A 20,943-nucleotide genomic window follows, 5' to 3' on the forward strand; every position below is an offset into this window, starting at 1 on the left:
ACATCCTTGGACTCTTAGACACTGCTTTTGAGAGTGTATTACTATCACTGAATACTTTGTTACTAGACCTAATTTGCTTTTCTTGAATTTTAACGCCCCTACTTGGCAAAGTAAATCCTCTCCATGCCCTGGTCAGCTGACACTGCGATGCGCTTCGATCAGCACGCTCAGGTGGTGCGGCGTACGATGCCAGCTTTCGATGTCCTTACTATGTTTATGTAGGCCAGCAGTTCTGTCTCAGTACAGCCTGCAGATGTGACTGTAAGCTGTAAAGTGAACAGCAGCACTGCAGAGTAACATGTCCACTTGTATAGCACACCTATCTGAGGGTGCTGAGGGGGCTTCAGTGGTTGTAAAGAACAGGAACAAACAGATAAAAAGAAGAGGACAAATAGGAATAAGAAAAAGTAATGAGGTTAGCATTGGAGGTGTTTTTATGCCAGTAGTCATTCTGACAAAGTCAACTAACTTGGTCAAACTTAGACCAACTCTAATTATGTGACAGATTAAACTTCTTAATTCCAGTATTCAAAGGAGACATGAACTTTAAACAAATGTTTATTATCATTATTGTTTTGTTGGATGAGAAGAGGTTCAAAACTGTTGACACAAAACCTGTGATACAGCTGTAATAAGACTTTAATCCCACTGAAATAATTTAGAGCTTCGCAAATATCAACACAAATCACAATCATGTGTATCAGAGGGATGATAGGTGTCATATTTCAGCACCCTTTTACCCTAATCCCACACAGAGGACGACTGAAAGAGGCTGGATAGATGGGTGGCAAAGCAGAGCAGAAACAAACACAGCCGTGGACAGAAAAGGAAATGCCTCAGGGAATTTCTGGGATTGGTGAAGAGGTAAGGGAGTACCTGTAGTGCAATCCCTTCCAAATCTGCACCAGGTGTCAGGCATTAAGGGGAGCATCTCCGCTTTGGATTTCCACGTCTGACTCAATGACCCAGGGCAGTGTGTCAGATGTTGGACAAAACGGGTACTCTTGCAGAGGAGGAGGAGAAAGAAGGCCTGCAGCTCAGCGCAGTACAGAGATTTCTAATTTCACAGAAAAACATATATCTGTAAAATAAAAACACCCTGATGTGGGGGAAATTTAATTATTTTGCAATAATCCACACCCAATGTGTGACATTTAAATATGAAATCACTTGTGAAAATAGTCTTGTGAGAATAAAATATACTGCAAAAGACTGCAGCGAGAAATTATGGGAAGTAGAACTGGACACTTTGAGTTTTAATGAGTTAGGATAGATTTAGAAATACATTACAATGAATCCCACTGAGATTTTAAGTTAACTACAAAGACAACCAAGGACTGACAATTCCCCGAGTAATAACACAAAGCAAAGGGTGCTCTAGAGTACGCGTTGCTCAGTATTAATATTACACCCTCAATCATGAAGACAAACTCTAAATTGAACCCCTGCCAACTTCTCAGTTTCAAGGAAGTAAGCATTTTGCAAGTGCAGCTGTCCTGAGACAAAACAGTGGCATCAGACTGCTACAGTACCCAGTGAGGGACAGGGACATAAAGTCATGTTGGCATTGTTATTGCTACAGATTATACATGACACACCGAGTAAGAAGGGCTGATTGTGAGACGTTTAAATGTATCAGAGGCATGGGAGAGGAAACTTAATACCTCAGTGCTGGGAGATGGAGAATGTGACCGGGCACGTGCGGAATGCAGAATGGCAGGAGGAAAGCAGCAATCTAAATTTCTAATGCTGAGGATGTTTCCTATTCTGTGTTTATGAAACATGGCTACCGGGACTACAAAGGTAAGGGGATACAGCATCAAAGCCTGCCCTGACAAAAACAAAAAGCAACAATGCTGCAGAGGAATGCACGACAGAACATTGTACTCCACCTCCTTCTCTGCTCCCCTAAGCAGTCTCATTTGATTACAGTGTAGTAGGCCCAAAATCAACCCCTTAATCCCAGTCCTCACTCCCCACTGGTGTTGTGAGCTGGAGGTAAAACACAACTTGCCAAAGTGGCTGAGGAAGAGGAGTTGGAGAGCTGATGTTGTGGAGGAGAATCTCTCATTCGGAGAACAAAAGAACAAGGGAGATGGTGAGCTGAGGTGTCCGCCGCAGCAGTGGAAAGTGGTTGTTGTCCTGAGTGTGGCGACCGAGGCAGAGACTGCATGTCTGATGACGGTGAGGTGGCGTATCGTTTACAGGCTGCCTCTGCAAAAGCCCCTCGCATGTCCGTTTCCAGCCACAGAGTTTTCATTCTACTTAAAGCAACAAGAGTCAGGCTCAGCATTACAAGCCTATTAAAAGATACTTTTAATTATGCCCCGCTCTCCGGGGATCACTTCTTCTGTGAACTCTGTATTTCTTTGGCATGTGCACTTAGGAATGGCACAACCAGAAGCACGTGTTGTTTTCTCTTTCCAATTAAAGGGCATGTTGACAGATTAAGGCTGCTTCTGGTTTGTGCTCCACTAATGCATTTAGAGAAGATGATGAACATTGTGGGGTGGGGGCTCAGAGAGAAGGAGAGGCTGATATAAGAGAAAAAGAGAGAAAGAACATGCACATGAACCCTGAGGGATTAATGTGTTTACATTACCTGGGTTGTGATCTATCACCAACCTCGTCAACTTCTATTATGCATCACATACATAAGCAAGCAACAGACCTAGAAGCCCCTGCAACTCACTCATACTATTCCAATTGGATTAAGTCAGAGCAAATATCTAGGGCACAGCTCCCACACTGTGGTTTTAGCATTCTGGCAGTCATTTGATTTGTACATTGTCTCACTTTACCTTTTTTGTAAATGCATATACCTCCTACATACCTCAAGAGCTTTTAAGTTGTATGAAATTATCACCATACAGTACCTATAGCACCTTAAAATATACTGTTTTGCTGTAGGTCTTGTTAAGCAACAGTGAGACATTGAGACTCTCATATCATGACTCAAAGTATACAGGTACACACCAGTGAGAGGAATAGGTAAATGTTGAGTAGGTGAATTAACCATATGTGATGTTCACTAACATGAGGTGCATTTCATTCGAGCTGTAATTGCAGCTCTGTAAAACACTCACTCAGAGAGGTCTCGCATCACTGTAGAGATGATGACAGTGAGAGCCACTGAAAGAGCTCATATTCACACTCCAGCTTCATTATATTCAATCAATATTCATTTACTCACTGAGCCTATTGACTCAGATCTGAAATAATACTTCAGGGCATCTGTCTTGTCATGGAAAAGGGTGAATTATCTCTATTATACCCTCCCCCATTTGGAAGACGAAGAATGGGGTGCGTTTGGATACAGCCTATGGATACAACCGTAAATAAATATTTTTGATAAAACACAGAAAAATCAATGGGTGCTTCCTGTGATCCATCACGAGCGAATCAATCATCATCTGTGCAGCTGGCAGTGTGGTGCAGGCGGACGGCGTGGCGGTGAGAGAGAGCTGCAATCTTTGTCTGATACCGCTCATTTTGGAATCACTTCCCATAATAGGGTCATCATTTCATCACTTAACCAATCCAGAGGCCTGCCATTCAGCCTTGCGGGGATCACAGGGACTGTGGGTGGGGGGTATGGGTACACAAACCCCATCAGGAGGAAACACACACACAATCTCACTCCATACATCTTCATTCAGGTCAATAAAAGAAAAAGAGATGACAAGAATAGAAAAGAGATCAGAAAAAAGATTTGCTCATTTCAGCTCATTGTGCTCCATGTTAATTGCATAAGTTTTTCATAAGAAAAAAAAAAATCAAGTCTGTGTATTAATTTGTGTGAGCAACAGCACTGATGTTCATCGGGGAACAAAAAAGAAGCTTTTTATGCAACAATCACTGCAATAACCACAGTATAGTGTCCTCTAAAAAGGTAGGAGAGAAAAATGGTTGAACTTACAGAGATGAACATTCTATTAGAGCATGTAGGCTATGCATGACCAGTCTTTAATTATCACTTCAAAAAGGGAATAAAGTTAATTTGGTCAAACTGTTCCTGTATGTGTGTATTGGAAGGTTGAAAGAATACATTTCGCTGACTGCTTGGTGACTTCCACAACGTGGATCTGAATGGATTGAAAACAAAGAAAATCAGTCAGTTCATATGTTAATGCTGTAAGAAGTATAAAAAAAAAGCATCTGTAACTTTGCAGCCATATGCACAACAACAAGACAAAACCTTTAAATCATGCAGTTCACATCATAAGATATAACTATATCAAAAACTGTATCTAAAAAAAATACAGAAATAAATTACTTAAGTACTTGAGAGTAATTACAGCTAACCTTTGCTGTATTCTAGTTGTTTAGTCAAGTAGCATAGTGCACATATGTTTAATCATTTAATAACCCTCCCGTTGGAAAAAAAAAGAAAAAAAAAGAAGCAAGGTCAAAAATAAATTACATCCATTATTTGCAGCAGATCTCCCCAAAGCATTCGGAGCGAAAACTGTTTTGAATTTCAATTGGCTTCCAAGTGGCAAAAGCCCTCAGCTAATACATCAAAGAAAAATTGGTGTCAACTAATCGGTTTAGGACACAGATTTAGAATGGTTAAAAATCCCATGAATACTTCAAGCATTTTTCTGAACACCACCAAAGGCTTTGCGAACAGTACAGCTGACCTTGCGCGCTCCAGAAACCTGTCCGCCACTCGACATTAACTGACTGTTTAACTCACCCAGCCGCGCAATTAGTCCGCCTCAACGCATAATGTTGTGTAATAATAGCCTCTATATCCAATTTAGATTACACTTGCTCCCTCAGGCATTTTAAGTGGCATGCATCATCTTTCATTCACTTCTTCTTGGCCAAGTAAAGCCGTTTTTTATGCGTCAAAAGCGAGGTCGTTCTTTCAAGGGAAAAAAAAGACAGAGGAAGCAGTTGTGAGCAGGAGACGACAAAGTTGGAAAGAGGAAAAAAACTATATAGACTTAAACCCGGGTCAGTATATTGTGATGACAGACCACTTATACGCCTCAAAAACCACCTTCCCAAAAGCGCAAATGAGCAAAAACTGTACTCACCTCCACCTCCTCCTTTATCAGTGCGGTGCTGAGAGGCGGTAGCAGTTGCCATAGCCCTAGTCCTATTAAAGCCTCCGTGATCTCAAATTATGGGTCCTCCTCCTACTTCAGAGAGAGACTCTGAACCGAAACGCATTAAGGAGGACACAAGGCACACATACCCTGCAGTCATAGTACTCTGGAAATACATGGAAATGATTCATGTAAAAAAAAAAAATGCACGATACTGAATCACAATACAGAATGATTTAAGAAATGTGCCAAATGTGCCTTTTTGAAATAATATTCCATAACACAAAATAAGTTCTCTATAAGAGACAAGTACATCATTGCAAAATGATGAGGCTTTAATTGACATTAAAACAAAAACAATAAGGAAAGTACAAACTGTTTTCATGAGAGAAAAAAATGTTCCAATACTTCACTGAATGTCTAATCGTTGAGTGTTAAACAGGTCTCATGGTATCACTTTCATCTGATTAGACGATACTGTAGGTCAGCTTTGTGTATCCCCCCCCCCCCCCCCTGTCGCCCTTTTCTAAAGTCTGAGTGTGCTCCCACTGTACCGGCGTCATCATTCTTTGCTCTCTTGAGGTTTTTCAGAGCGTAAGAAGCACGTGACACCGTGTACACACACTCTTTAGCAGCGCCTACAGCGATCCCTTTCGGCTTATCTGAGACTTGAACTGCAAAGTAAGTCACCAGAGTGAAAACAGCTTTTAGATGCTAAAACACTTAGAATATATTTTTGTTGTTGTTGTTCAAGCCCGCAAATATTTTCTTAGCTATCCACGCACGTAAAGCAAATAATGACAAAAATGATCATAATAATAATAATAATAATAATAATAATAATAATAATAATAATAATAATAATAATAATAATAAATGTTCAATGGACTATCGAATACGCTGCGGATATTAAATCTATTAAATCTGAGAAAGTAATTGCCTATAACTGTATTAAATGCTTTCCAGTATTAAGAAAAGAAATGTATCTACTCTGATCAAATGAGATTACACTCACTAGTCCAGGCGGATTTGATGTAGTTGGCACTAATCTGCCCTGGCTTGAGGGTTTATGACTTTTTGAGCGCGTGTATCTGACTGGTTTATTCCAGGATCCGCTGCAAAAACTACTTAGCCTCCGCCACAGTAAATCAGTCAAACACAAGTGATGGCCCAGAGAGCCACACTCCTACGATCGAATCATAAAAAGACTGTCAGCAAGAAAGACAAAAAAAAATAATGGAAGTTTGTTAACCTACCAAAAACATTTTAAAAAAAAACTATTTTAAAACGGCTGTTCGGTTTGGTCTAGCGCAGTTTGCGCCATCTTACTTTCTATCGACGTGTATCTTACCGCTGCAGCGCTCAGCTGGCGTTAAAAAGTCGACGTGCACAATTGTAATCCATTTGTAACCTCCGTTGCGGATTTTAACAGAGGGCGCGCGGAGATCGCAGAGTAGCAGTCTGTTGATTTAACACAAGTCTACGCAAATAAGTTTTTTTTCTTTCTTTTACGCAAAACGAAGCAAACGACAAAAAGAGAGAGCGCTGCAGTGGAGCGCCTTCTTAATTCCTGCTGGTATCTTGCAAGCCCATATCCTGGCATACAATAGCCGATTTGTTATTGATCGAGTGTGAAAGTGAGGACTTCTATTTGGAAGAAAAAGAGCAAAGTTGGGAGTTGATAGACTCGCATGACGTCGCCATCCGAAAGGGGGGCTGCCAGGCGCACTTGAGGCTTACTGCAACGAGCCTTGTTAAAGAGGAAAAAATAGAGAAATAGAGAATGAGAAGGCTTGTTAGTTAACGCGAGAGAAGGGAGGGGTGAGGAGGAAACAGAGAGAGAGAAAAAGAGAGCGAGAGAGAGAGAGCATGGGTTTGGGCAGGACTGTGGTTACCCAGCATAAGCTTGCTTTTCCCTTCGGTGACTACACCCCGAGAGGAGGAGCGTGGTGTGCAGCGTAGTAGGCGTCAGGAGCCTCAATTTCCAACTTAGCATCTTGGCAGGACATTTTCCCAAGCAAAGCCCCCGTCCGACGGGTAAAAAAAATAAAACTTCTGCACGAGCATGAGAGCGACGGTGCAGCTCAGATAAGGGAGAAGCAGAAAGGCAAAACGACACAAAACCTCCGACGAAGAGTGGCTGGCTGGCAGCGACCAAAATAATCCACCCAACACTCAAGCCTCTTTTTATTTCAACAATTTACTTTTTTCCTTGCCATCACCACTGTCATTCACAAGAGGGGGACAGGCAACGGGTCTGCAGTCACGCAGCTCTATGAGCTCCGACACCAGCGCATGAGAAAATATAAGGGGGGAAAGTGCGCAAGTTAAGTGGCTTACACTCTCCGGGCTCCAGCATGGCGTATCCTCAGGGCTACTTATACCAGCCGTCCGCCTCTTTAGCCCTGTATTCATGCCCCGCGTACAGCACCAGCGTTATATCGGGACCCAGAACTGAGGAACTTGGGAGATCCTCTTCGGGATCCGCATTTGCGCCCTACGCCGGATCTACAGCGTTCACCAGCGCCTCGCCAGGCTACAACTCCCACTTACCATACAGTGCAGACGCGGCGGCAGCTGCCACATTCACTTCATACGTGGTGAGTAAATTAAAGATTATTTGCTCTAATAGGAAGTAAAAGACAGAGAATTGACTGGTTGTAAAAGTCTCGGTTGTCAACTTACACGGAGTGAGGCATACTTGGAGGAAATGTTTCACTGAAGAACGCGTGGATCTAAGATTGGATGATGAAGAAACATGTTCTTGGGCAAATACAGCCTCTTTATCAGAGAATTCTGCCAATATGGCCATAAAGCAAACGGCTCACGACAGACAACAAAACGCCGTGTGATGGCAGCTCGGGTCACTCTGTTTATTTTTTTTTTGTAAACCTATTAATTGTGCCAGAAATTTCAAAGCCGAAACATGAAAAATGGTGATACATAGTAACTTTTTATATCAAAAGGCATTTTATTTTAATTATTTTTATTGTATCCTCTGATTGATTTCATGGCACCACGATTCATTTAAAGTGACTTAAAAGGCCTGGTAACGACAGAGAGACGGGAAAAGACAAAGAAATATTTTAGGCTTGTCGTCAACGTCAATCCATCGTGAAAACTGCAAATTATTCTATTTTAACGAGAGTGAGAGACACTGCTCGCTCACATCGTGTAGCAAAGTATTAATTTAAAAGAAATGTCACAGAAACGGAAATCACAGTCAAATTATCCGACCAAGTTTAAAACAACCATAAACTTCAAACTTGAACTGCTGGATTAAAGCCAGTGTCTATGTCGGCACGCGTGTCTGTGTTACGGTGCGCGCGCGTGTGTATGTGTGTGCTCGCGTTTGTATGTCTCGGCTATTTTGCAACAGTTTGGAAAATAACTTTTTCCCCCCCTTTGTATTTTAATTATCACAGAGTTCTCCGTATGACCACACTACGGGTATGGCCGGCTCAATAGGATACCATCCTTACGCAGCACCCTTGGGCACCTACCCTTATGGTGACCCCGCATACCGCAAAAACGCAACCCGGGACGCCACTGCCACCCTGAAGGCCTGGCTCAATGAGCATCGCAAAAATCCTTACCCCACCAAAGGCGAGAAGATCATGCTGGCCATCATCACCAAAATGACCCTAACGCAGGTGTCCACCTGGTTCGCGAACGCCAGGAGGAGGTTAAAGAAGGAGAACAAGATGACCTGGACACCCCGGAACAGAAGCGAGGACGAGGAGGAAGATGAGAATATTGATTTGGAGAAAAACGACGACGACGAGCCAAGCAAGCCGTTAGACAAGGGAGACACTACAGACACAGAAGCAGGTCGGTGTTGTAGTGGGAATAAAAAAAAAAAGAGGCAAAAAAAAAATCATCAATTTTTCATCGCAGTCGTTTCCACTCAGGGTGGAAAATTGATTGCTGGTTAATGGTGGTATATAATTTATAATGGGACAATTGCTTTAAATAATAATCACCTTGAACTCCCCTCGTTTGACTTGTCAGGGGCTGAAATTGCTGGTGACGCACAGTGTTTAGCAGTCAATTTATCTTTAACTGCATAATAAGGATGCAGCTGGTGAACTGAGCTGGAAATGTAACTAAATGTGCTGAATACTTATCTTAACTTGTGATATTATATTTAAGAGATACAATGCACTCATAAATAAAACATTTTGGGTGTAAGCTCACACTTATATGCGTGCTAGGTTTATATTGTTTAACTACTGGGGAGAATAGTTCATTCACCTTTTCAGTTTGGCACTCGTGTTTATGGGGGGATTTATAGCACGCACCAACTGTTTGTAGGGGAAACCAGTGTAAGAAGCCTAATTAATTTTATATATCCAATTTTACTGTACATTTGTATTCAGTTGCCTCGTGATCGCATGTTACAGATTTATCAGCATTTCAATGTTACGCATATTTGGCAGTAATTTCATTCTTTATTTGTGCTTTAGAACACAAACTACTGAACCCAGGGGACATAGGCTGTGACAGATTTAAAGAGGAGAACCATGGCAAAGACATGGATCCCCTTCTGAGCGACTCGGAGTTAAAAGACCAGGAAGAGCGGACTACAGAGTTGCTGCCTGATTCCGCAAAACCAACCACTTCGTCTCCTTCGGCGGTGACCCGGGGGAACCAGACCGCCGTGCAGCAAGACAAGCCGTCAGATTTGAGCCAAGCACCAAGTGTGGTGACCAGCAACGTCACCTCTGTTATCCACTCACCTCCATCGGCCCCTAAACCCAAACTGTGGTCTCTTGCGGAGATCGCCACGTCCTCAGACAGGTGTAAGGGCAGCGGCGAGGCGCCACAGGCTTGTCCCGGTTTGGGTCAGAGCGCTGTAATGGTTACCAGCGCGTCTCCATCACGTTCCTCCCCTCAGTGTCCGCTCCCCAACAACACGGTCCTGTCCAGGCCTCTGTACTACACCTCCCCTTTCTACCCCGGCTACACGAACTACGGTGGCAGTTTTGGACACCTTCACAGTAACCACGGCTCGGTAACCACGGGCTCCACGGCACATTTCAATGGATTAAACCAGACTGTGTTAAATAGAGCAGAGGCTTTGGTAAGAGAGAGCCAGAAAGTCAGAGGCCAAACGCAGGTAGATCTTTGTAAAGACTCCCCTTATGAACTAAAGAAAGGTATGTCAAATATTTGAATATTTTCCACTCAACGCGGACTTTTATTTATTATTATTATTATTAATATTATTTGTGGTTGCATTACATAAAAAAGGAAAAAAAGAACAATGATGAAGCATATTCTGAGAACAGTTATTTTCTGAGTAAAATGCTTATCTTCAAATTTTTAGTTTCTGAATGGTTAATCCTAAAATGTAACAAGAATGGTCTTAATCGCTGCAGCCGCCTGAGTCTATTTGTATTAAAGACTAACATGTATATTTAATGTAGCATTTTTGTATTTAAAATGGACAACACACTATCTTTGAAGTAAATTATGGAGAAAAAAAATACTTGTGCAACGGTTATTTGGGGGAACAGCTGGCATTGCCTGGTGTGTCAACAGCGCTTTAAGGTCAGTTAATCTATGCGAAATTTTAATTCCATTTTGCACAATGACAGATGGTTCAAAGGTAATTATTTTTTTAAATAGCAAGGCAGTGGGAGTATAAAAAGAAGGGCCTACATTCAGTCAAAGGATGTCGAAATATTTAAACAATAAAAAGGTTTAGTTTCGTTTTGTTGGTGCAAATATTCAGAGTTTGTGGCTTATCACATTTGTTTTTCTCCCTTGAAATTCCACCAAAGGGCCTATCTTTTTTTCTTTTTTTTTCTTTCCTGAGCACGTTTCCAGAAGTGGATATTGATATGATAACAACACCAAGGCGCAGTCATTTAACCCAATTACTTTTCGTGTTTTATGCAGAGCAATCAGGTGGTGAACTCCGGTAATGAGCTCGATTTTATGCCAAATTTAGACCTCATTACTATTTTCCAAGGCGTGGCAAAGCAGTTAAAAGGAACGCGACCATGCATTTAAAACATACTGCTCTATTATATATAATTAATGGAGAGTCTCTTTAACGGCTCGTTAGATATGCGGGGAAGCTGGTGTTTGGACCAAAGGGAAAATGTTGCCATGCACACATCAGATCCAAAAATGATACTGTGGGTTGTGTGCAGCCGATAGTCGAGCAGGCAGTGTCCTCTAACTCTTCCAACTTCTGCAGGTAGGTGTCACACTTGCTCCTAATTTCAGGAGGAGGACGAGGGGGAGGGAGAGGGGGGGGGGGTTGTTAATCCGTCACGGAAACCCATCCTCGATCAAATGACCTGGTGAAAAAAAAAGAAGCGGAGCCACTGGGGCAACAACAATGATCACAGTTATTATGAGGATTATGGCAACTTTGACAAGAGGATAAAAAAGAATGAAAAAAAAATAATACAAACCTGCCTCACATGCTGAAGATAAAAAGGGGGGCAATTAGAACTTTTAAGGCACAGTGTAGACCGAATTTTTTCCTTTTTCTGTGCGTGAAAAAAAAAGAAAACTTATTAGAATGCGTTGGTTCTGGAACAGTTGAAGGCCTCTGAGCCAAAGGCCTCAGCTAATGTCCCTCCGCCCCAAAAGAATAGATCATTCATTTATTTTTCATTTGTTTATTTTCATTCGCCATCGTGTTTTTTAAAGGTAACTGACAGAGTATAATTGTTATTATTATTAATGTCGTTACTGCTGACCTCCAGTGTTATGGGGCAGCATTATCTTGTTTATGGCTGCCATTAATCTCTATAGTTTACTTTCCCCTTCTCCAGTTTGAAACCTCCCCTGAGGTTTATCTAATTCCCTTAGCCTTAATGTCTTCTATTCGCTCCCCTCTGTTTTAATTTGACAGAGTGTGCACTTCAGCCGGCTAAAAAGCATAATTATGTTGGTTTTTATTTCGTTTTGTTTTGTTTTATAATGCTCTTTTTTTTCAAAAGAAATTTACGAGTTAGTCCAAAATGTCTCTCCTAATCTGTTTATGAACTGCCAGCATTAATTGTACTATTACTATTATTATTTTTATTTTTTTCCGGTAAGAAAAATAAGGGGGTTTTAGGCATTTAATACAGATTGCACTTTTTCATAGCATGTATAGCCGAAGGGTAGGACCACTTTAAATTACTGTAGTTATGTTCAGTTTGGGGAGGGGAAAAAAAATCATCCGACAAATTACTACAGACTGTATATGACCGTTGATTATTCTTGTTCTATTTCTTTGCGTGATAAAAGGCAGCCAATTAACCCCTGATTACTCGAGGAAGCGGAGCGGGAGAATTTGCAAACCCTTCATCAGAGGCATGATAGCCTACAGGGGAGATCCTCTCAGCAACTTTATTGAACTTGGTCCCTGGCTTCTCTTCCTCTTGAATGGCGTGTCGGTTCATTGTTGGGATTGCTACAACGTGAGAATACTAAGTAGGGTTGAAGCCGTTCCCACGTGTGAAAACGGGGGAAATAATCCGGCAGGAGAAGAAGCTGGAGAGAAAAGGGAGAAGGTCTGTACCTTTCACTCCGACTTTGTTGCTGCAGGTTGAGCTTTCAGAGGCGGCTTTGAAAAATTGCCTCTCGTTACCTTCGTTATAATTCCCCCCACCCACAGAAAACTAACAATAAAGGCCCCTGGCAACAGGCTGTATAATTTATTAGGCCCTCATATAAAGCCTAAATATTTGTCATGCAATGTTTCAAGAAAACAATCCACCGATCTTTTGCGGGGTGCTCTGCCGTTGATCACTTTGTTTATGCATATTTCATCTAAAAATAGATTTGTCCTCTTCAGCGTGATGCTGACAAGACGTTGAAAACAGTGTCAATATAAAACCAACGATTAACAAGAGTAACCAATGCTTTTCTCCTTACTTTCGACATGTTTGGCAACGACAGGTTGTAACAGAGTGAAAGTTCAGTCACATCTTCTTTATCTGTGCAGCACATCCGTCCGCGAAGAAGACGCGTTATTCAAATGTTAAGATGCATTCAGGTCTATTGTCCAAAAAGAGTGGTACTTAAGAAACTAAAAAGGAACACGATGGATGGTGTCAGCATGGGCAACTTGAAATCAGCTCCGCCACTTAAAGGACTTTACGCCCTATTTAGCCTACAAATAAATCACGTGAAAATTCAAACAAGTAAAAGCGAAAAAGACTTTCAAAACGTGTGAAGTCGCTAAATGTTCAGGCTGTAATGGATCCGACTGGCCAGATAATCTTCTAGATTCGCCATCTTTAATTTGACACTGTATGAAAAGGATCAACTGCTCCTCGGTAACTTGGACAAGAGATTTGCTGCAGGGGCAGAACCACTGTGGACCAAACACATTATAGACACCGACCGCTGGACAGTGCCTTGAACGCCTCTTAAATGCTTCTGCATTTCAGACTGCAAGGTGAAACCAAAACCTGTTGATGCACGCAGATTTCTTGGCGGAACAAACGGTGCATCTTAGAAACAGACTTTTGATTCAACACATAGGCACCGACTTGGAGTCAAATTCAACTCAAATGTGTAAACAGACACCGTGTAGGCCTACATGACCTGCTCAGATTATTCGCTGGGCGAACGGGCCTGAGCTGGAGCACAAGTGTTGCCAAACGCCGTATGAAATGGGATTGAAATAAAAGGAGGGCTGTTTTTATGGAAAGGAGGTTGTTCATATCTGTGACTGAAAAGCAGACGGTCACTGAGACATTTGATTCCACAAAATGTCTCCTCTTCAAAAAATATCTTAAAATGCAATGTGGCCTGTGGATGGACAGATGAGACTTAAAAGTGAAAGTGAGCGTTCGTGATATTTAATGTTTGCAATCCTGTGCCACAAGATTAAAAACATTCAGCTCGTCTTTTCCAAACTGAGAAACTGTTAGTGAGGTTCAGAAACTGCTCGCGGCTACTTGAACATACTTTTTTAAAAGAGAAAGCTAATTAAGAACACATAATTTCAGCTTTCAGCTTTCCTCTGGCAATTCTGCACCAGGTTTAAGACAAACAGCACTTACAGTAGACGCGTTTTGGTACAAGCGAATGTGAAAAAAAGAAAAAGCTTAATTTCGAGTCCAGGAATTTAAATCTAATATGTGTGCTTATCCTCTCACTTTCGGGGGAAAAAAAACTCATGTCGGTGTAACGTCACTGTCAAGCTTTTGGAACCGTCGACGCTCCAGTGGAGTTATAAAACGGCCCGGATAAGGTGGCAGAGAGTGATTTACCACCTTTTTTTCTTTGCACTTCACGGACTGTTTCTCTATTTCTCCATAGAGCTCCTCTGGGAGAGATTACACGTGTAATTTTCAGCTGTGAGATGTTTTAAGTGACCTCCCCCCAACATAAATAAAACATTTCAATGAAGTGAAAAAAAACATGAGGGAAGAGTGATGAACTATGAAGTCCTTACATGGCAGAGGTTGGACTGAGGAGATTCAGTTTAGTAAAAAGTAAAAACTCTATTTATATCTAGCTGAATTGGCATGTGTTCATTGCTCAAAATATCGACATATGTTTTAAAGTGAATTTTGGTCTGGTCATTTATATAATGGGCTTGAATTATTTGAAATGTTTCTAAAGTACAAACGACTTGCCTAATTTTGCTTAACACACAGAGCTCCACTCTGAAAGCACCTTGACTTCTTGAAAGGAGCTGCTCATTGACCAATCTGCTCTGACAGCAGTGTGGCGTGAGCCTCTGACCCTGTGACTGCAAAGGGTCTGTGTTCAGTGGCCATGTAAGGGCTCACTGGAGAGGGGTTCTGCCCTGCCATGGGGGGAGGGGGGATGGGCACACACATACACATCCATGAGAGGATCTCATGGCCTACTCCTTGCCAAGCCCCCTCAGGTATGTATGGCCACAGAGCAGTAAGTGTGTGCATCCAGTTTGGAGGTGGAGACAGCCACAGGCTCTTCTTCCTGTTGGCAATGTATAGGTCCCGTCTGTATCTTTGCTTCTCCTCCCTCGCTCTGGTCAAAAGGTGAGCAGGTTCAGCACGAACAACCTTGAAACACAAATGCATATGCTTTATGGCACAACTCTGCCACCTCTCACAATGTTGCATCTCTCAAATAAATCTTCATCCCACACTTGTATCACATTCAATAAATGATTAAATATCTAGGAGAAGGATGATTTTTATAGGAATAAATCTATGTACGACACGGGACTCCAATTTTACTAAATGAATGGTTGCGAAAAAGATTGATGGACTGTTTTCTTTCAGTGACTTCACAGGGTTCACAAGGGAGGAGGGGTACCAAGCTGCCTGACTGTTTATTTACATTTGCCCTTTTTAAATGATCCCTTTCTTCTCAACATCTGCTCCACATTACCACACAGATATCTGTCCTAATGACCGCTATAATGCCTGTGCTCACACACTTGCTCAAACGTGAGCACTCACACATACACCTCCTGTAACAGTACCATTATCCACTGTTCATCTGGGACACTTTACTCTCTTCAAACCACCTTGCACAACAAATGGACCTTCTCTCACTGCTGACCCTTTTTGTTTGCGCCAGCTTCCCACTTTTACTCCCAGTTTGGTGCAGTCTGATGGATGCAAATGGGCACTTACTTAATTGGATCTTGGCCTTGAAGGAGATAAAGGGAAATAGTTTTTTTCTTTTTTTTTCTCTACACAGCTTTCCCCAAGTTATTTTTGAGCTGTGCTCAGTTCAACGGTGTGTGGAGACAACATTAATGAGGAGCCGCCACTGCTGCTCTGCCCCCAACCAGCCCTCACTCTCACACGATGAGTGGAAGAAAGGTGGATGGGCCCCTTCTGCAACAGTGTCTCAGTACCACAAGTAATTTAGTGAAGTGCCTACAAGTGATGTAACTAGCAAACCACCCAATGATGAACAAGCACAGTTGCTGTTCTGGGTTTGGTACGTGCAGGTACCTGCTGGACTTTATCTTTCAAAAGATAAATTAGATGGCAGCCAAATCTAAACACGAAGGGAAATAAATTAGTTCGGTTCATGTCTATGCGTGCCCGTGAATGTTCCAGACATTAACTGAAAAATATTTGGTACTTTTTTTTCCTCCTGAACCACAACACATATCCAAAGGGGGGTGGGGGGTTCAGGCAGTGGCTGCATGCCAGTGGGAGTGTGCTGGCTGCTGCACCCTGATTAACAGCGCAGTTTACAGCCAACTCCAATAGGTAATCTCATCAGAGAAGGGCTTTAAACAGATAAAGACCACCCCTCACTATCCCCCTCTGCCAACCGCTCCAACTGCATCCCTTCCCACTTGAGATGTCCCATCTAACTCTCTAACTGAGAGCTGCTAATACCTGACGCAGGCTAACATGGCCAGCCACAATCCAGGCTCAAATCATCTATTGACCTCATTTTCAATAAAGGAGCCATTTCCAGTCTGATGGATGATTTGTTGGTCTTGCATGGAATGGCCATCTGGATGGAAGGATATGCTCGCTGTAGTAGGTATGCATCACCTGCCAGCTAGGATTCTTTACAAAAGCTTGCAGTTTGCAGCTATGCATTTCTCAAGCTAGTATGTGTAAAACCAGACCAGATTAGAATAAAGAAAGGGGGGAAAAAGAAAAGCTAATTGAATTTTGCACCATATGGTCACTATTGGCTCAGGTTTTTCTCATCTCAAGGCAAACATGAGGTTATTTTGATCCAATATGAGAAAATCCCTTGTTGCATCTGGAGACATAACAGCAGTTCATTCAGATATCAAAAGCTTTGTACCCAGGCCTCTTTGTTGCAGAATAAAGAAGAGGAATCCAAAACAAATCAGTGAAAGAGCTCTGGCTATAGTAAAACCCCTTGTCCCACACAGGCTCTCTTTTTTTGTTTGGGGAGCTCAGATTGGGTTCACAGTAGTTGCACTTTAAGTATAGAAAGATCTGATTTATTAGCTTGTCAGGGGAAGTATTGTTCAAGAAAGCAATCAAAAAGCACTTACCTAGCTCCTCTAAAATTACTGCTTTTTTCTCTGGCTAATTTGTGTAACTCCCATGGAGAGGCTGGCAAAGAGTTTGATGAGCCATATAATGATGATTAATGAATTTATTGCCCTGCTGCTCGTCAATTGGTAGTAGTATATACTTCTCTCTCTTTCTGCCAATGTGTCATGTGGGCTCCAGACACAGCGGCACAGATGAGATAGTGTTGCCCTGCTCCCTGCTGCCTCCCTTTGGCTGTTAACCTGCCTGACCTGATGGGCATGAGACTGTAGCGGACAGTCTGTGGGCAGAGAGGAAGCACAATGGACAGTTTAATAAGAGGTTAAACTGAAAACGCAGGGAAACCTGCTGCAAGGGACATGAGCTCTCAACTTTCAGCCTCTGATCGCTTTTGTGGGAAAAGGAGGGGGAAACCAGATCTGCATCGCTTCTTCAGCCCTCCACCACGGCAATCTCTCCCAGACCTCCTTGCATCGGCCTTAAAAGGGAAAAAGGGAAAAACAACAACACAGAAGAAGCTACAGAGTTCTATTAATGAGTCAGCAAAAATCAATAAGTAAACAGTTTGCATTAAAAGTGCCCGTCGTGCTGGAATAAATGAAAGACAAGTGTTCACATGCTCTATTATTTCTTTGAAACAAGGCCTGCGCTCATCACAAATGATGATTAACGACTGGCTGGGCAGGGAGGGAGAGTGTGTATGCGTTTGTGTGTGGCTGTTGTTGTGCACTTGTGAATCGGTCACTGTGGGGTCAAAAGCCCGTCTACATATTTGCTAAATAAGCCCACATCCTCCACCCATCCAGCTCCTATAACTCTGGGGTCACACATCTCTTCGTTCAACATTGTATAGGATGCTTACACTCGATTACACCCCATGCTCTTCTATGCCCTGCTCTTTGGTCGACTGTGCTTGATTAAGTCAAAGCTACTTCACCATCTCTTGCTAGTAAAGAAGGTATTGTTGCAACTCCACCACCACCCTCCTACAGCTCACACACGCATATCCCTACCCGAACCCAATCACCCCTTCTGAGATCAGTTCCCTGGATAGACTGGATTCTGCATTCACTTATTCATTAGGTTGGTCCCTTAAATACATCAAAGAGCTCCTTCTCTCAAACAATAAACCAATAAAAGCAATTATAACCCCATCTCTTCTTGGCAATGTTGATCTCTTGGGTGCCAACATTAGATAATGAAAGAACTGGATGACATAAGTTTTCTGAGAAAGCTTACTTTCTGTTTCTTTCTAGTGTGTGTGCTCTTCAATTGGTGCTGCCTCTTAAGCGTGTTGTGCAGTGTCACACACGGACCGTGAAACATACATGCGATTTGCCAGCCCAGAATTTGTGCTGTAGGTAAAATTAGAAGCTTTTTAAGCTTAGTACAAAGCCCTTGCAAATATAGTTGTGCTTTGCCTATCATGTGTTTCATATTAAATGTTACCAGTTTAAGTTCTTTAAATATTCATTACCCTCCCTCGCTCTCTCTGCGTTTGATGGAGTGGATGGAGAGGTTCAGGCACAGGCTATCCTGGATCTGATAACCTTTTCTTTTGGAGGAGATGAAATGCATTTGTCAAAAGGAGAAATTGAGATTCACTCAGCACTGCCTGATATTGCTTTCATTCCTTTTCTTAAAAATAAGAGACGGCAACCCAATCAGGGGAATCGGCATATGCAGATCACAGCGATAAATTTTTCATGAGCGTGTTTCATCCTAAAGCAGATAAAAACAAAGAAGGGAAAAGTGGCTATTAAACAAAAGATGGAATCAACAGAGTGAAAAATGGCGTTAAAAATGAAGTCTCTAAGTGGGTGTTTTGCTTCACAAGCCATTTCAGTTCTCTGACAAGTATGCATATAATATGGCTTATTGTGCTGCAAACTCTATGCTGAATGGGAGAAGTTGAAACCTCTTTTTATGCAGCTTGATAGTATTTACAGGATATAATTTTAGCAGTGTCATTTCTGCATCAAGTTTTTTTTTGTTGCTGCAAGTTAAAAAAGAAGGAAGCAAATCTCCCCTCTCCTTTTGGAAACACACTAAACCGACGGTCAGCAAGTTCACTTGCATATATCACCAATAAGTTATAATCACACTGTTTGTTGCCTGTGGTAGTGCTGGAATTTTAATGAATGATGCTTCAGTTTCCATAAGCTTATGAGCTCTTGTCCCTCTCGACGAAGGGAACGCTTGTGGAACAGCTTTTAAGTAGTGCTTGCAAACATTTCCTGGTATTTTAGCAATATCTGCTGGATGAGTTTATCACATAGAATCAGGTTTGGCAGGATGTCGATTGATTGATTTATTTTTTTCATTTTCTGACCAACTAATCTGATGTAAAATGGTTTAATTTGAAAAATAAATTCTGAATAAAAGCATAAACATTAAATTTTAGGTAAAACTTAATATAATACATACACTAGACTACACTAGCCCTTTGAGATCTTGCGATGTAAAGGGCACTACAAATAAAATGTATTATCATTATTATTATTATTATTACTGGACGACTATGTAAATCAAAATGAGCTTGAGAATAAAGGGTAAACAGTACCCATAATGGCAAATAATAAAGTCAAGTAAAATGTATAAAAGGATTTCAGAAATTAGACATGATAAAAATGCCTTTGAGAAAGGCTTTTTCTTCCTGAGCTGTTCTTGTGGCGTTCAAATAAGGGGAGAGGGTCTGAAACAGACTGAAAAATTATTAAAGTGTCTTCCTTTGAGCCAACCAAAGCCACTAGCAGAGGACAGATATTCAGTCCTTGACCCATTCACTGACTCTGAAATGCACCGACTTCATTAGCAGGTCATCAGCGCTTACACTGTCATTAGTAAATACATGAGTATTGACACATGCATATAAAAATCTTATGCACATTATGTCATTGACTCGAGCAGTGTTACCTACAAGGCTACAGGGCATGGGGCTGATAAGAGGTTGTCCAGCCAATTACAAGTGTTCTACCTGGAGCAGTCGATAGCAAGTAATACTGTGATTGATTAGAAAATTGCATGGGTAAAAATGCAGTTAAAAAAAAAAAAGATTTATTGACTAGTGTAAGTTGGTACAGTCGCATAGTTCTATTTTGTGTGCATAATTGCTTTAATGTGGGCTATTAAGGCTAAGTGGATATGATTTTACTGTCTGCCCTACATTCAGTATGATCCCTGCTGTGATCAATACCCATGATTTGTAAGTCACCAGCTATCAATAGCATAGAATGAGTTAAGTGTTTGACCTTGTGAGGAAGAGCTCCTTCCTTGCTCTTGACTGTCAGAGAACACACTGAGGAGGGGTACATTCTGTAGATCCAAACTTTATTTTTCCTTCGATGTGAAATCATGAATTAAATCCTTTGTTTCATTAAATATAACTTTGTGTGGGCAGGTATAATATGACAATATAAATAATGGGTCTAGCTGTGGAATAATTGATACTCTGTAACATCAAATACAAAGCAGGCATGCAGGAAGAAGAACGCAATGATCTGTGTATATATATATATATATATACCGATATATATATATATATATATCGGTGTGTCTCTCTGTCAGGAAGTCACAAAAACACATATATAAGCACACTCTTAAGATTAGACGTTGAGTCTGAGTGACTCAAACACTAAAAGATAACTCTTAGTATGGTGACAGATGGGTAAGCAGAGCTATCTCAGGCTGTAATCTTGGAATAGTTTGAGACACTTTGTGTTTTGGCAACAGATGAACACGACATGTGATCTTCCCCAGAATGAATGAGCAATACTGTTTAAAGCGAGTGGGATCTGTTTTTTATTCGTGTTGTGTCATGTTTTTACCGTAGGTGATCAGAAACCAACATCTGGCGTGATTACTCTCAATTCCAACAATAGTATAACTGTAAGAAAATACAAGACTCAAAAAATCAGAGGCCCCACAGT

At 41.6% G+C, this 20,943-nt stretch overlaps 1 protein-coding gene across 1 annotated transcript; it reads left to right on the forward strand.

The window, feature by feature from the left end:
• The first annotated feature begins 6,404 nt into the window (after nucleotides 1-6,404).
• irx5a (iroquois homeobox 5a) lies at nucleotides 6,405-10,781 on the forward strand. Its single transcript, XM_072380196.1, has 3 exons — nucleotides 6,405-7,657; nucleotides 8,483-8,888; nucleotides 9,524-10,781. The coding sequence occupies exons 1-3, from the start codon at nucleotides 7,415-7,417 to the stop codon at nucleotides 10,231-10,233; spliced, it is 1,359 nt and encodes a 452-aa protein (XP_072236297.1). The 5' UTR covers nucleotides 6,405-7,414; the 3' UTR covers nucleotides 10,234-10,781.
• The last annotated feature ends 10,162 nt before the right edge of the window (nucleotides 10,782-20,943 follow it).

Source organism: Leuresthes tenuis, unplaced genomic scaffold (genome assembly GCF_036924035.1).
Source record: "Leuresthes tenuis unplaced genomic scaffold, fLeuTen1.0.hap1 SCAF_2, whole genome shotgun sequence".
NCBI lineage: Eukaryota > Metazoa > Chordata > Actinopteri > Atheriniformes > Atherinopsidae > Leuresthes > Leuresthes tenuis.

Excerpts from the sequence above, each read along its gene's own strand:
- irx5a (XM_072380196.1), top strand. The coding sequence starts at position 7,415 with ATGGCGTATCCTCAGGGCTACTTATACCAGCCGTCCGCCTCTTTAGCC. Across the intron at positions 7,658-8,482 it reads CCACATTCACTTCATACGTG|AGTTCTCCGTATGACCACAC; the intron begins GTGAGTAAATTA and ends TAATTATCACAG. Across the intron at positions 8,889-9,523 it reads CACTACAGACACAGAAGCAG|AACACAAACTACTGAACCCA; the intron begins GTCGGTGTTGTA and ends TTTGTGCTTTAG.